The sequence below is a fragment of the Lissotriton vulgaris genome, chromosome 10, assembly GCF_964263255.1.
Source record: "Lissotriton vulgaris chromosome 10, aLisVul1.2, whole genome shotgun sequence".
NCBI classification, from domain to species: Eukaryota; Metazoa; Chordata; class Amphibia; order Caudata; family Salamandridae; genus Lissotriton; species Lissotriton vulgaris.
In genome coordinates, this window is record NC_141698.1 from 879,256,296 (window position 1) to 879,272,168 (window position 15,873).

General features: G+C 41.5%; 1 protein-coding gene across 3 annotated transcripts in view; it reads left to right on the top strand.

The window, feature by feature from the left end:
• The window catches only part of CDK14 (cyclin dependent kinase 14), a 2,039,605-nt gene that overhangs the window by 36,433 nt on the left and 1,987,299 nt on the right, over window positions 1-15,873 (top strand). For all 3 annotated transcript variants that reach the window (XM_086941837.1, XM_086941840.1, XM_086941838.1), the window contains exon 2: window positions 1,036-1,067. In XM_086941837.1, coding sequence (XP_086797963.1) covers window positions 1,036-1,067 — 32 coding nt within the window. The remainder of the gene's footprint in view (window positions 1-1,035; window positions 1,068-15,873) is intronic.

Here is a 15,873-nt window from a genome sequence, read left to right on the forward strand (position 1 = left end):
CTTCTGTATTGGACCCACATTCTGTTGCGATCAGTCTTAAATTTCACCTAGTTACCTGTCAAGTGTAACCAGATGACCGAAGTTGGCGCTTAATGCTTTTTGGCACAATTCTTTATTTAAAGTTCTAAAAATTCATATCTCCTGTTCCCCTCATTGGATTGTTATCGTTTTGGTGTCTATTTGTTTATTAGTGTATTCTCTATTTGTATAGATTAGAGTGGGATTTTATTGTGTTGTGTTTTTTGCTTTTTAGTTGTTTTGGTACTTCTCAATGATTTACATATTTTCTTAAGTTAAGGCTGTCTGCTCTGCAGCATTGGGGTCAAGGGTTGATCTCAGGTTTAAATTACTGAAACATTTTCTAGACCTAACAAGAATAGTGGTATTACTTATGGTGGCCTGCAATCAACCCCAACTAATAATCTACTTTTGCACATCCCTTTTAATGTTTACTGCTCTGCTACTCCAATGTATGCTTCCCAGTGCAGCACCTTTACCCTTTAGGGCATGCTCCATCTCACAAAACTGCAAGACCGATTAAGAACAGTAAAACACAGATTGCCTATACACGTGTGCTTTATAAATCTGTTTTTCACCTTTAGATATATTCCTAATTTGATTTTTCTCTACCATTTATAAATGCAAATACCCTACTGTTACGCTCACCATTTGCGATTTAATTTGACTATTAGAGTCACTGGTAAGGAAACTCCCAGCTATTTCCGGCCACAGGTCTAAAGAGTGCTTCAATGCCCCCCCCCCCCCCCCTTCTCCTTTTTAGCACAGCTTTGTATCCGATCTTGAATTGTTTCCTGCTGCTGTCATCTCTTCGTTGATTTCTGGTTGCTTTCAGTTAAATAAAGTTCAGTACATGTGTTTATATAAGTTGTGCGCCTCTCTCGCTCTTGATTTATTTTATAAATGCTTTAATGTTTTAGACGTGTTTCCATTCTCCGTTTGTCTCTGGTGGTCTATCTTTATGCATTGAAATTCATACCATACTAACTGGTGATTGTTTTTTTTTTCTTCTTTAAGCTCTGAAGAAAGACGATAATGGATTCGAAGAGGTAGGCTCTGCTTTCAGTCCTGTTGCATGAGCTGTGTTTTATGATTGTTGTGTTTTGTGATCTTGGGGAATGAAAGGGTGCATTACAGTTGCTTTGTTTCTGCAGACCTCTCCTTCTTAAGATGAGAAGGTATATGTGCCGCTGCGGTTGCTTCGCCTCTCGAGCACACTCCGTCTCCCCGAAGACATTTTAACCTTTTTAATCGCTGCCACATGCCAGTATTTGCTGAGGCCCCGCTCTCTCGTGTCTCTGTGTAAACGTGATCCCCTGTTAGCCTTGCGGTTCAAAGAACAGCAAATATTTGAGATGGCATGGTATTAAGATTCTCTTGTCAGTGCGACCGAGCAAGCATACCCTTTAGAGGCGAAGATTTAATATTAATGCAGTTCTGCAGTGGGTACCACCTCCCAGGCCTAAAACATTTTTTGTACGATTTAGTATTTTGCATCCTAAATATTTCTCCATATATGGTTGCATAGAGTTTACAATCCATTTAAAGGGAAAACAATGCATATGCGCAGGCTTAAAATGATTCTGCTGTGGAAACCCACCTCCCAGATTGTTTATTCCGACAAGATGCATTAATGTAAGGTACTGCCAAGACTTTCTCCCACATGTTAAGTTGGTCTCTGCTGCCAAGTCTTTCTGAGAACATTCGCAGAGGTGGATGGGTTTCCAGGAGGTCCTCCGGTTGGATAGTAGATTTCCATCTGTAGGCAGTTCCATCCGTTGTCTCTTACTCTTACATTGCACAAGGAGGATTATAATCTGGTGGAATGCCTGCTTAATTAAATTCTTGTTGTAAGTGATTGACTTGCATCGGATACCTGGATATCTTGGATGTACAAGTCCTAAGTAGGTGTATTTCTCTAATACACTCCAGATTTCCCACTTGAATCGCCAACAAAATCATTCCCTATTTATAAATAAAGACATTGACTTTGTGGACCAAGCGCCAGCTCCACAATTCCGTCAGACCTACCACCATATCCTGCGCCTACTGTAACATCTTCCCATTAGTATAGTTGACTTTTCACATTCAGGCATTGTTTCTACTGCTGTCAATTTACTTTCTTATGAATCTGGCAGCTCTTTTACAGAACTAGCTTCGAATAACAAACATAATGGAAAATAGATGTCATAACTGCTATGTTTCACCTCATACAACCTTCTGTAGCTGTAGTATAAATCTGACCCTCTTCCTACATGTTATGTGGGAAACTCACACTCCTTTTATGTAGGCGTCTGTCAATCATAGTAATCCTTGCATGACACTTCAAATTGTATGAAACCAGAAGTCTACTGAAAGTACTTTATTTCTAAGCCTGTCGCTCGTTTATTTCAAGTGTAATCGAGGGTATTATATACAAAGTCGGTCGGACCCCACCCCTCTGTATTTCAGAGCGACCGTACAGACTTAGATTACCGTCTGATGCAGGTTGGTGCTTAGGTCCATAAACACATTTTTTACTACTTCCGTGGATGTTACAAAAATGGAAATATTGTTACAATGCTGCCGGTACGCAAGCATGACAGTGTTGAATGTAAGAAGATGAAGAGCTGATATGGCTCATCCAAAATGCAGCAGCTTTAAAATCCAGCGGTTTCTTTACATTGAAGTCTTCTTACGGCCTCTTTCATGAACTGGTCATCTTGCCTGCACCCTTGCCACATCTTCCAGTGGTTTCGCCTACCTGCAACCATGATCATCATATCAAAGGTTCTACAACTTGGAGGCAATTTCCTTTTTTCTCAACTTCAAATCCTTACTTTTGGCAATATTTCATTCACCTTTGATATACTTAGTACTTTTTACTGACACTTACTAGACAGGAGCAACATTGCACAGTCTATCAGTTTGAACCACAATTTAGCCTTCATGTGGAATAAAACCCATTCCCTCTTCCAGTTGTGATAAAATCCATTCCAGTTTGGACAAAACAGGTGTTGGCTCTTCATCTTCTTCCATACAACACTGTAACACCATTGGCTGTGCACCTCATGTATGAAAAGCATTGTGACACCATGTGCATCTGTGTATTATCCATGGAAGAAGAATAAAAAGGGTTTATGGACCTCCGCACCAAAAAGCATCAGACATTTGTTTGTCTGTACTGTCACTTTGAAGTACAGTTGGGTGTACTCCGACCTCCTTTGTATATTGTACTATTGTGATCCCTCAGTATTGTTGCAACTACACAAAACAAATTAGGTGTCATGGTGTTTTATCAGTTTTTAGAGCACCATACAGCTATCTGAGATTTTTCAAAAAATATAATTACTGTTATCTTCAAATACTCCCATCCAAAATTCTCTTTTTTAGTATGTGCAACTCTTTATATACTCTTTGCTACTGATGTAATAGTGTAGTCAATTGTAGCACACACCTTACCGTAAGATGTGAAGCTTGGGTTACCCCACTTCAACCAGAAGAAAGTAAACCCTCATGTGTCTCTGCCTTACAAAGCCCACTTTATGGGGCATATATTTTGAGATCCGTCTTAGGACTCTGGTTTTGTCTGCTGCAACTACTACTGTCTGCCTCTGATACGTCAGTTCTCCCCCATGTCACACATTCATCATCCAGCCTCCTTCTTGATACTCAAAGCTTTCAGTTTGAACACTCCCTGGCTCAATTTAGCTCACACTACATTGAACGGAATACAACTTCTCAGTAAACCTCAATGCACTCAAAGTGGCAATTTTCCAATAGCCACAATCCCATATTATGCGACTGCGCATATAAACATGCAATATGTAAATATATAAAATGAGCTCTTAGGCCAGTCACTGAATTATCGCTAACAGATTTTGAGAATAAAACAGGTTCCACCTGTAAATCTAGAGAGCATACTGGAGTCAGCAACTGTGTTCAGCTATCATTTGATGTAGCTGACTTAAGGGGGCCACATTGTCTTTCAGGGGAAAGCAGAAGGGTCACCTGGGAGATATATTGACCACCAGTTTTGAATCTCAGGATCCAGTTCCAATGCAAAAATGATTTAACCATGCCTAGTTTAATTCCAACTGGACTGAAATAGTCCCTGAAAGCACATGGACTTGCAGTCCCATCAGATCTTAGCACATGCCTCCATTTTGCTTGCCATGATGCCCGGCTGTTTACCGATATTAAATGTTTATGGGCTTTTTTGGTGCTACAGTAGAAAGCTCTGATTTATTTCCATATGGTGCTGTCGTCGTACATGACTCTGAACATTTGTCAATTGTATTTTGCGGTTAGTGTTTGTTCAACTTGATTAAATGCGATATTTCTGACATCATGCTAAGACAAATACAAGACAAAGTGCCCTTCTATTGCTGTTATGCAGGGAAACAGCTGTTTAAAGTCAATGGTGTTAATGAATATTGCTCTCGTTGTTTGCTTTATTATGCCTTCTGACATCAGTGTGGTCTGCGGTGTGTAATTATTCATGTCAGTATCTTCTGTCGGGCATCACCCTATGACCACGGCGGGGTTGGACCAGCCTTTACCACACAAGAGCAGAGAGAACTGGAGATGGAGGAAAGGCTCAAGGGAAGTAACGTGAACATACTTATTAGAGGGTTTGTACGATGGTACAATGGAAGCAATTACTTTGCATGCTTTTGACACACATTTTTTCGCGCGCATGTTTTTACTGAGAATATGTATTTAAAAAGCATGCCAATACCACGCATTTTTTTTAGATTTAAAAACACTGTATTTGTGGGGGGAGACGCGCCCCAATTTACCTTAAATGCGTGGTATTGGCATGCCTTTTAAATACATATTCGCTGTAAAACATGGACGCTAAAAAATGCTTGGAAAAAGCCCAACAAGGTAAAAACCTTGTTGTAAAGGCTGTTTCCCATATTAGAGCAGGCTAGAAAAGGCAGCTAAAAACAGAAAGTAACGTTAGAGTTTGGGACTCATTAAACGGTTGGCGGTCAAAAATTCAAAACACAGTATAGGACTGTGGGGTCGAGGTGAAATGGCAGGGCCAGGCCCTTTTAAGTTAAAGGAAGAGTTATTTGAAGATAGGGAAAAGAGGACAGAAGAGAGGGGCACTGGAGTGAAGATGAAGTTAAAATATTTATAGAGCGCACGTCTACCAGGCGGTTCCTTGGCGCTAAGATGGGTGGGTTGAATTCCTTACAGAATGGTGGGGGGAATTTGGGTGGATTCATGTTAGCGCGATGGAAGGGTGTTTTCGTTTCTACAATAAAGGCCTCGGTCATTTTTAGTGCGACTTTGTCCGATTTTTCCACCAGAACAACTCATACACCTACACAAACCATACCAGAGCCAGTCTGAGTTCCTTCTGCTCCCCAAATGTTACTCTGAGCTGTCCTTGATTTCTCATCCTGAACAAAGCGACCCTTTGTTGCGCTGAGGATATTGATAGCATCATCAGGGGCCACACCTCGCATCTGTAATCGTTTTTTTGCACCTAATACGAATCCACTAGACTTTTTGGGCGAAACGTCATGACATCATTGTGGAGAAGTGTGGCTCAGGGGTTAGAGGCGGCAGACCCGGAAGCTGAGCTCGGCCCTGGACCAGGGTTCAATTCCCCGCCTCGGCGGGTCTTGGGCTCAAAAATTCCACAGACTCGATAATTCACGCTCCGGTGCCCTTTCGACTCACGGGTTCACACTCTGCGACTCTGGGCAATAGCTTGCTTAATCTCCACAACGGCCCCTCGCGGCGGGATGCCTGGCTTTCACCTTGTGGATACCCTGCCGGGGTTATCTCACAGGGGAATACCAGGACGGGTTCCCTAAGCAAGCGCTTAGATACCGACCTTGGTCAGTGATTTGCGCTATATAAATACATGTACATTTACATGTACATTCCGTATGACGTTTCAGCAGCGCCCCTCGTGGTGTTCTTTGTGTTATGACTGGGAGGCACCTCTGAAGGTGATCAATGTGGGTCACTATCTGATTCATCCAGTTCTAAGGTTTGTCTGAAGATATGTGTTTGAATGTCGATGACGACAGCAGCCACCGCGCCAAACTCCCATGATCCTCTCTTTTTTGTTCAGAGCAGCTGGGATGCTTCTCCTATTGTGAAGCAAATCACATATAACGATTTTACAGACAAAACATTCCCCTTTCCAGAAATGCTGCCAAATGTATGGGTTTCTGTTAACCGTGTAAATGGTTGGATATAAATCTCTCGTGTTTGTAAGGCGGTTTTACATCTGCATCGCAGGCGCCAGGCTATGACAACTTTACTTCCCAGCTACTTCATGTCTTTGCAGAGAATGACGTTTATTATGCATATTAAAATTTAATCTTGGCACCCGCATTTGAAAAGCGTACTGCAGAAGGTCTGTTTCACTGGCTTCAAAGGAAAGGGATACCCATGGAAGCATTAATGGCGTCTGGATTATGCGGCTCACAGTTCAGTCAAATATAGTGCTGAGAAAGTGATGCACAAAATGCACTGCGACGCAAATGTGGCTGTATTTTACTATATGTCTTCAGGCTGATGTACAACATTGTAAAGTTGAAGAATCACTATTGCAGGTGATAATCAAAGTACACAACACACATGCTGTCCCTCACTCTATCGTATGGCAGTCCAGTGGAAATAAATTAGGGCAAATGAAACCTATTGCACATGTTTCTACTACAGTGGAGAGGTCAAATTCATTGTCCGTATCACAGTTTGACTGATTTGGGAAAACACTGTTTAATTTGTCACATATTCCATTTTAGTGCTTTTACAGGGAAAAACGGCTGGGGCCATGTTCCAAAGACCAAATTATTGTTCTGTTAACTCAATGCACAGAGTTGAACCCCTGTGCTCTGGTTATGGTTGCGAACTATGGCGCATGAAAACCAATACACGCCAATCTGTTAAGGGTAATCTATATGTTTATACAAAGGTTGTCGTGCTGTTCCTCAAGGAAGAAATAAATTAATACAGTGTGTGATGCAGGTGGATTAGAACAGGGTAGCCTGGTGGTGACCCTGGAAATCCATTTTGTTGGATTTAATGCCCTCACACACCCTTTCAGGTGTCATGCTTCATCATTTGGGCTTGCTCCTCGTTGGGTCAGCGGTGCAATACCCAACAGGCAACACCTCATAGAGGGGCTCTTTAGCGGAGATCTTTTTCCAACTGCCGTGTGGATGAAGTGCGGGTATGGGGCCAGAACTGAGGTTAGACGTGATTTAGTGAGTTAAAATAAAGCTAGTGGTACCGGGAATGCTTTATTCAGAAGGGCCACTGCTTTAGTTAAAAACGATTTCCAAGAGGAGAGTAGTGGAAAATGATGTTTCCCGCTCTCATCCGGAATTTATTGTATATGTTAGCATACAATTTGAGGGAGGAATCAGTAATCATGAGGCACTGAGGTTTTCACATCTCGTGAACCATGAACCCATCCCACATTCAAGAACAGGGTTATGAATAGCACATTACACTTTGAGCATCTGTAAATATATGTATAACTTTGCTTGTGTTTTGGTTTAAATCCATTCAGTAGTTCTTGAGAATTTATTGTTACAAAACTATCAGGCAGGCATTGAAGGATAAAGGTTTAGAGAGAAGTGATTAGTTGATGAAGAGCTTATGTTTATTTTTTCATCCATGTTCCATGAATAGAATGCTTATTAAACAGATGTAAATGGTGGAGCTTCGCAGAGTGTTTGAGCTCTCATTATAATGATGAGACCGAAATTTCAAAGGGACCTGTGCAATATGTTTAATATTTCATGGGTCCCCGTGAAAGATGGCTTTTTAAACACTTCATATTGTGCGATAAAACACTAAAACATGTACAGTCCCTGGATTTGCCACAAGTGCTTTTTTCTGGCTAAACTACGAGCAGGTGATGGCATGGATAGATGGTTAGATGTTCTGGAAGGTGAGCGAACCCTGTATCATTTCTGACTCCTTCCTTCTTGGAATATAACAGATACCCCCTCCAATGGAAACGGTTAGCAGGTTTTCAAGAATAAACCTATTTAGATGCTCTTGGTCTTTGGAACACTACACCAGCATTAGAGAGAACAGAATCTTTGGAAGTTTGATATTTGATTGCTCCACACAGGGGCACATAAACAATTGAGAAATAGCTGAAATCTTTGGGTAAAACTCAGTGGAAAAATAAGAAATCACTGGAGGAATGAGACGTAATTACCAAATTTCCCCAATAATTGCTCTTTCCAAGTGGTTTCTTGTGTTTCATCCCAAAAGCACCATTAAATCCGACCAATGGAGTTAAGCGGAGCCCTAGTATTGCTAGCATTGGTGGTGCAATTTTCACACTCCTTAAGCATTGTCACTTGTAATGAGTCTGTAAGATGTTTCATTCAACAGGGCAACGAGAAAGGTCTTCTGTACCCCTTCCACTTCATCCACCATTCACACATTGCAGTGTTTTAAAGTGGCTTACCTCAATAGTTTACCTGCTCTGTGAAATTATTTAGTCTGGGTAAACAAACAGCAGAGCAAGGTATTTTACATTTGTCTGACTTCATATTGGCTTAAACACAGAACCATCATGGAGAGGTTAAAAACCGATACAAGGACCTGTAACTGCATTGACTATTGGCTCATTGGAACTTTGGTCACAGTGTGGCAATTGTCATGTCAATAGTATAGTCTTGTTTTTTATGTACCATTTACGTCCTAGGGAACAGCAGCTCAACAAGGAGCACACGCTTAGCGTGTCAGTGTGAGATAGCAATGAGGAAAGCCTCTACAAGCAGATACATTCAGGCTTAATTAAGCAAATACCATGTAAAAAAGTAGTGATTTTACTCAGCCCATGGGATCCTAGTTGTGAGCATTATACAGTAGCTATCTAGCTTGGGTAAGTGCCCACAGTACATTAAGCACATATTCTCATCTGTAGACAATCACCTAAGGAAGTTTGGATCCTATGGAACAATGGATATGAAGCAGTGAGGCTGAGCATGGACTGTAAGGGTCTCATTCCGATTCTTTGAGCCACACGCAATGATTCTTGGTACAGCGCCTAGGCTCGAAAGGCCAATATATTTTCCACCTATGGATCACTAGAACTTCTTCTGACACCGACACTTCATTTTTCATTTAAATTACTATTAAAGTTGGATATTGTATGTCATTTGTAAATATTGTACGTGGTTGCTAGTGGAGAAAAATAGGCTACCCGCTGCTCAATACACAAGAAAAAACAATTGCAGCAACATTTGCTAAGCAGTACATGATTCAAACCTTCATTGTAGCAGAGCAGAGAGAAGGTGCTTACGTCACACAGCTTCATCCCTGTTGATCACTAGTTGAAGTATATAAAAAAAAAACAAGGCGCTGCTAAGCACTCTCCCAGAAATACTACACTTATTTCACATTACTATCAGATATGGTTTAATAAAATTGAATGTGAAATTTTATGGAAGGGCGCTAATCGGCCATCAGATGTCCCCAAAGCTGACAGAAGGATTGACATGATTGTGGCGGTTCTATGAGAGCTGGAAACCACTTCAATGGTGAACGAATAAGAGTCATATTACAGCTCACAAAATACCATACCTCCGTTTGTGAATCAGAAACCCACTCAAAGATTCTGGCAAAATAATCTGAGAAAATGCAAGAGGCTGTGTTGTCCCAACAAAACTCAATTCGACAGGTATTAGTGCCAAGACAGCAGTCATTCTTTTCTGAAACTGCCAATGAAGGCTCAAAGACTGAGCAGAATGAGAGTCCTGGATGCCACAAATAGGTGCTGTTGTGGTAAAACTTTAAACAATACACATTCTTAACCACAATAATGGAGATAAAGTGTGTATACAATATATATTGTATTCATGTACTAAACTATGTTGCCACGAGGCTTTTTTTTGGGCACTCCATGAAACTGGAACCGTTCTCATACAAAAGGAGAGGCGTCATTCTTCTTTTGATTATTTCATGCTGCCATAGTCAATCACAGACAAATACAGCCCAGGCAGATTCACTTGGAACAAGCACTGTTTTGAAACGTGTTGAGCTGGACAATGCCATGAAGTAGGGACCAAGGGGTTCTCAGGTGAACAGGAATTATTTTTGCTTCTTCTTTTCCTTCCCTGTTTCTGGATGGAATGATCAGTCTTGTACTTCTTGAATTGAGTTTCTGAATGTTAGTGTTTTGGAAGATTAGTTTTTGGATGTAGGTACTCTTTTCTTCTTCGGTATTTAAAAGTGGAAAATACTGTGAATTCTGTTTTTCTTTGTACTGGGAGGTAGTTGAGTTCTTTCGGAGCCGGTTTTATGTGGTTTGAGTTCCTGGTTTAGGCAGCATCTAGATGCTGTTTTACATCCGTTGGGGATTCTCAATGTTTTGAAAGGGAATCAGTGTGGACTTTGCAGAAGCCTAGGCATGATACCACTTTTACTTTTTGGAAGTTTGCTCCTGAGATTCATGCAATAGCAGGTTTCTTATCATCGACCAGCAAGTATGTGAAGTTTCTGATCACCAAAATACAAGACTGGTAATCCACAAAATGATATTAAACCCTCTCAAATTCACATCAAATAAAAAGTCAGACACAACCCCAATTAGTAGGAAAACAACTTCAAAGGTATTCACCATAATCCTATATGCATAGGAACAGCTGACTTGCTCCTTTTTCAAAAGTTTCTCTCTGCCCAACACACATTTGTAGTTGAGACAAAGTGACAAGACTGCTTCTGTAACACCAAATACAAGAGGGTAAGTGTTGAATAGTCACTACTTCATCTATAACTGGCAGGTCACTTGCATATGAATCCCCACCTCATGTTGTGTGTTGGCAGGCAAGCCTCCACCCAGGGACCCCAAGGGAGACTTTGAGGCCTTTAACATAGGGCAGATTCATGGACTCGCTAGGGGACCTCAACTCGAGATTGTAGGCGAGGATCATTTTTAGTTGTAGACCTTGACTAGAGGAGTTAGGCTCAAGAGGCTGGCCGTATAAGAATGATTTTGTTAATTGAATATTCCTGGTCACAAATATTTCTGACTTTGTCCCACTTTGGAGCCTGCAATCAACAAAAAATGTCTAAGGCATTGCGTTCGCTTTCTTTCTTTGCTTGATAAGAGACACAGAAAGTGTAAAGCAGAGCTGAGTATCATCAGCATATGTGTGCACAGAGATTGAACCTTTAAGGAATGCAAGCAAAAAAGAATCTATGGCCTGAAAGCTGCAGGAAAACGAAGAAACCTGTGCATTAAACCCAGGGTAGTGGATTTGGATTCTTCAATGGTGATAAATTGAGCTGTGTTCACGCCAAGCGACAAAACGTGTCTCCCAGAGCTAACAACTTTGGAACAGGGAAACCAGGTTCGAGTCCAGGTGTCTTCTCAGAAGTCTGTGATTTTTAACGCCTTGGGGCGCTGGGGGGGAGGAGGGACCGCACGGCGCCGCCATGCTCGTGACGGAACCACTCCGTCACGAGCCACGGGCGCGTTGTGCTTGTGGCGGAGTGGTTCCGTCACGGCCCCGCCCGCTCAATAGAACGCCCCGCGCAGGAGCGGAATTCCTGCAGCATGGGCGGGGCGGTCGCGCCGTGACGGAACCACTCTGTCACCAGCACAGCGCGTCCGTGGCTCGTGACGGAGTGGTTCCGTCACGAGCACAGAAGGGGTAAATATCCCTGTGCCTAAAAAAACACTTGTATTGTGTTTGGTGCTCAGTTGGTCCAAGTTTGAGCTGTTAAACTCGAAATAATGCAAATTCTCCTCTTGTGTGTGTGAATATATATATTTTAAAAAACCTCTGTGTGGAGAATTCTCACCAAAGAGGATATTTGTTTATCACAGTTGTAAGGAAAACCAATCTTCACAGTACATAATACTCATAACAGCCTAAAACTCTTAGACAAATATGCATTTTGTAAAATTAATCCCCAAATACAATGCCAGTCCTTCTCTTATGACCCCGGAGTTGGATGGGCTTTGAGTTTTTTACATATTCTATGAATTAATTGATGTTGTCAGTAGTGAAGAACTGCTTTTCCCTCTGACCTCTGTTCGGAATTGCCAAGCTCCCTCACAATGGAGCAGCCTGTTAACCCCAAATTAAACCATAAAACGTGTTCATAGTGAATAATGCACACCATAAATCAACAATGTGCAAGGAAACCATCAGGAAAGCAATACTTGTCTTGTCTACTTCCACCCTTTCTTCCTGTATGACTACGCAGAAAATGAATCGCCTTTTAAAACTTGGTGTTCTAATACTAGTAACACATGGAGTGTTGCAAAGAAAAATACAGCAGTACAAAAGAAAGGAAATACGTTATTAATGTTGCCACGGAGGCCAACGTCGCCTCTCAGGTTGTAAGGGTGCTGGCATGCAGCATTTTAACAATATTGTTTTGCCAGCAGCCGTGTTGGGACATCACCACTGTATTCCCATATAAAACAAACATGTCCGCGAAATAAAAATATCCTTTATTGGGCCTGCTGGCTAGTGCTCAAACACCACCGCCCATGGAACTAAAATAGATTCTGTTGAACTCGTTCGGCAACTGCAATGAAATCGCCTTTAATTGTATGCCATTCATTATAGCGTATTCATTGAGTCTGAAAGAGAACACAAAGAGAAGTGAAGGTGTGCCAGTCCCTTTCTGTACCTTGGCCTGTTAATGAGATGGGCAGTGAGTACAGAGGTGCCAGGGCATGTGTATCTGGTGACATAATATGTAATTGAAGGTATTAGATTTAGATTACAGACTTTGAGATCCTTTATTCTATGTAGAAGTGGCTTCATTGTAAATGAATTAATGCTAAATAGTCTCTTTTCTATGTTGATGGCACGCGCAGTCATTATAACTGCATAACGTTCTCCTCAGCTTTGGGTCTGCCATTGAGTTTCATAGGTGCGTCGTTTATCACCCCCTTATCAATTTTGAGGTTTCACTGGGATCCTGAATCTGTGGGACTGTTGATCGGTGAGGTGCTACTAACAGCCACTGTAATCCTTCCAAGTTGAACCCGCCTTCTCTCATTACCACCGCCAGCTTTAGTACCAATACCCGCCACATGCCACAAACACCAGCGCGCAATGGCCTTGTCAGTATACTCTCATATAAGCAGTAAAGCCAGCAGTGGGTGAGAAACAAACTTTACTACCCTCTACCTCTTCCAAGTAGTACTGGACCTATCTTCATAACAGGGTGACAAGCGTTATCTGCACCTAATAACCACTAATCGCATTTATTTTAATTGCATTTTTATTATTTGAATTGTGCTAATTTATGAATATGTTAAAACAGAAAATCATGCCTCTTTCTCACCAGGTCCGGTGATGTTCATCCATTGGTTGATTATCGAAACTTAAGCGGCACTAGACTTACAGTCACGCTACACAACCTTTGTTCTGTTCCCACATCACTGGGAATACTAGGGGGCATATTACCAAGCAATAGCGATAATTTTCTCTATTGCTTGGTTAGAGAAAAAAAATTACCGCTGAGCTGCGGCGATTTTTACCGCAAATAAACCTTGGTATTACCAAGGTTTATCGCAAATGCGATAAAAATCACCGCAATGCATGAATATCGCTGAAAAGTCAGCGATATTCATGCATTACCGAGCTAATGCTCTTAGCCATGTTATCCACCTCCCATTGGATAACATGGCTAAGAACTGCTCAGGGCAGGTGTTAGCTTTTGGAGATATTCGCGCTTAGCGCGAATATCTCCAAAAGTTGGTAATAGGAGATTGCGATGTTAGCGACTGTTTCCAGTCACTGACATCTTGGCACGCCCACTTTGCATGTCATTAGTGATAAATATCACTGACATGCAAAGTGGGGCCCAAGATGGTCGCTATCTCCTACTAGCTGTCGCTAACTGGTGTTAGCGATAGCTAGGTAATAGGGAGATCATTTTATCTCCGCTTTCTTGGCTTTTAAAGCCAATAAAGCGGAGATAAACCCCCTTGATAATATACCCCTAGGTTCTTTCTCCCTGTTGTCTGTTCCCTGCGGGCTTTAATTCCGATAGCGGTATGAATTAGCTTAAAACGACCCCTCACTATACTCCGAGGACATCTTTGTCAATTTTTAGAACAGTTCCTGCCCACCATGGCACATATCACTGGGCTCCTGGGCCTCCCTATGATCTGAATGTGCTGCTGGAGCCCAAGCAATGTCCAGCAGCACATTTAAATGCAAGTATCAGTGCTTGTTCAGTTTAAGCAACTTATACCAATATGTGGAGTCCTGTTCTGGTGCTTTGCTGCTCAAAAACATTCCTTGCTATCTTTGGGGTGCAACCTTCTGTAACTCAGTACATGTTTAGGACTTATTTGGATCACAACATATTTTGGTGCTGCTCTTGGATTGCAATGTAGATGTGTCACACACATTAATACACACTGAACCAACTGTTATGTTATCAGGTATTTGTTTAGTGCATGGCTACTGAACGTTCTTGGCGATCTAGCATTGAGCAATTAAATTGTGACTATTGTTCAAAGATGTAGAAATATAGGAAATGATTAAATACTGAACAGGAAGGCTTTTAAGGATTTCCTAAAACAGAGAAGTGGCTGTTGATTTCTCAAATGGATCGGATACGCGTTCCAGAGTTTTGCCATGGTGACAGAGAAAGAAATGTGCTGAAAGTGAGTGACTGTTCAAACTCTTGGTACTTAAAGCTGAAATGTGATCTCGTAGAGCAAAGACCTATGTGGGACAAATAAAGAGGATTTTGTTGCTGGGATTTCTTAAACATTTACTTGTACACTATACTCGGAGAGTTGACGGTAATGCATTTGTGCACATTTAGCCAGCTTTGAGAGCAGACAAAACACTGTCGTATTTCTTAAGGTTACAAATCAGATGGGCTGCTACATTCTGAACAAGCTACAGTTCAGCAATTAGACCCTTCGGTGTATTTAGGAATCTTGAATTACCATAATCTAAACGGGATTGGATTAGAGCAGTAATCACCGGTGTCCTTAATGTTTTGTCTAACAGAATGTTCTTCAAATATTTCAGATAATAAAAACAGATCTTTACAACTTTAGTTACATGAGCTTGGATTCCAAGGTGACCTCTATTCGGGGGCCTAGGTTCCAGACTTGGGCGGGGTCTCCTGGAGCACCTAGAGCTCTAGGTGAATTCAGGTCACTTATCTCAATTTTTGGAGTTAGTAGAAGTGTTTCCTTTTTGCTAGTGTTTAATTTCAAGAAGTTGGTAGCCATTCACCAATGAATTACCAACATACAATCAGTATGCAAAGAGTGAGAAAATGGCTGAGGTGAGAGATCATAGATCTACTGAGTGTAGCCGGAATCTGATATTACAAGAGAGGCCAGGGTCTCGTATTTAAAGCAGCGGGGACATGTGGGACCCTTGAGGCACACCACCGTCTCTTGATCTCCATTGTGATGGAAAAGGTTTAAGCATAATTATTTGCTGTCATTTGATCAAAAAGTCTTTAACCCCATGGACATCTTAAGGCTTTTGGGGGCACTGGGCCAATAGAATTTGGGGCCCCCCTGTTCAGAAGAGTTTTGAATTTATGATCCAATGTCATCCATTTCAGGGCCTCTTTGGCCAGGTCACTGACAGTGCTCAGGCACAATGGTGCAAATTCTAAATGTGATTACATCTAATATTAAAGAACAGTGACATGTGTTTTCAATATGGTAACACAGCAGCAACTCACTAATATTAGTGCGAAGAATCTCTGTGACCCCCCCTCCCATTTCTCATATATGAGGTTCCTGTTTTGATCTAAAAGAAACATTTTTTATGGATGTTGCATGAAACATAAACACATAAAATGTCTGTCATGTATTCTCACAAATCACACACATTAAAAACACATTTAAGGAAAACGGTATTTAAAATC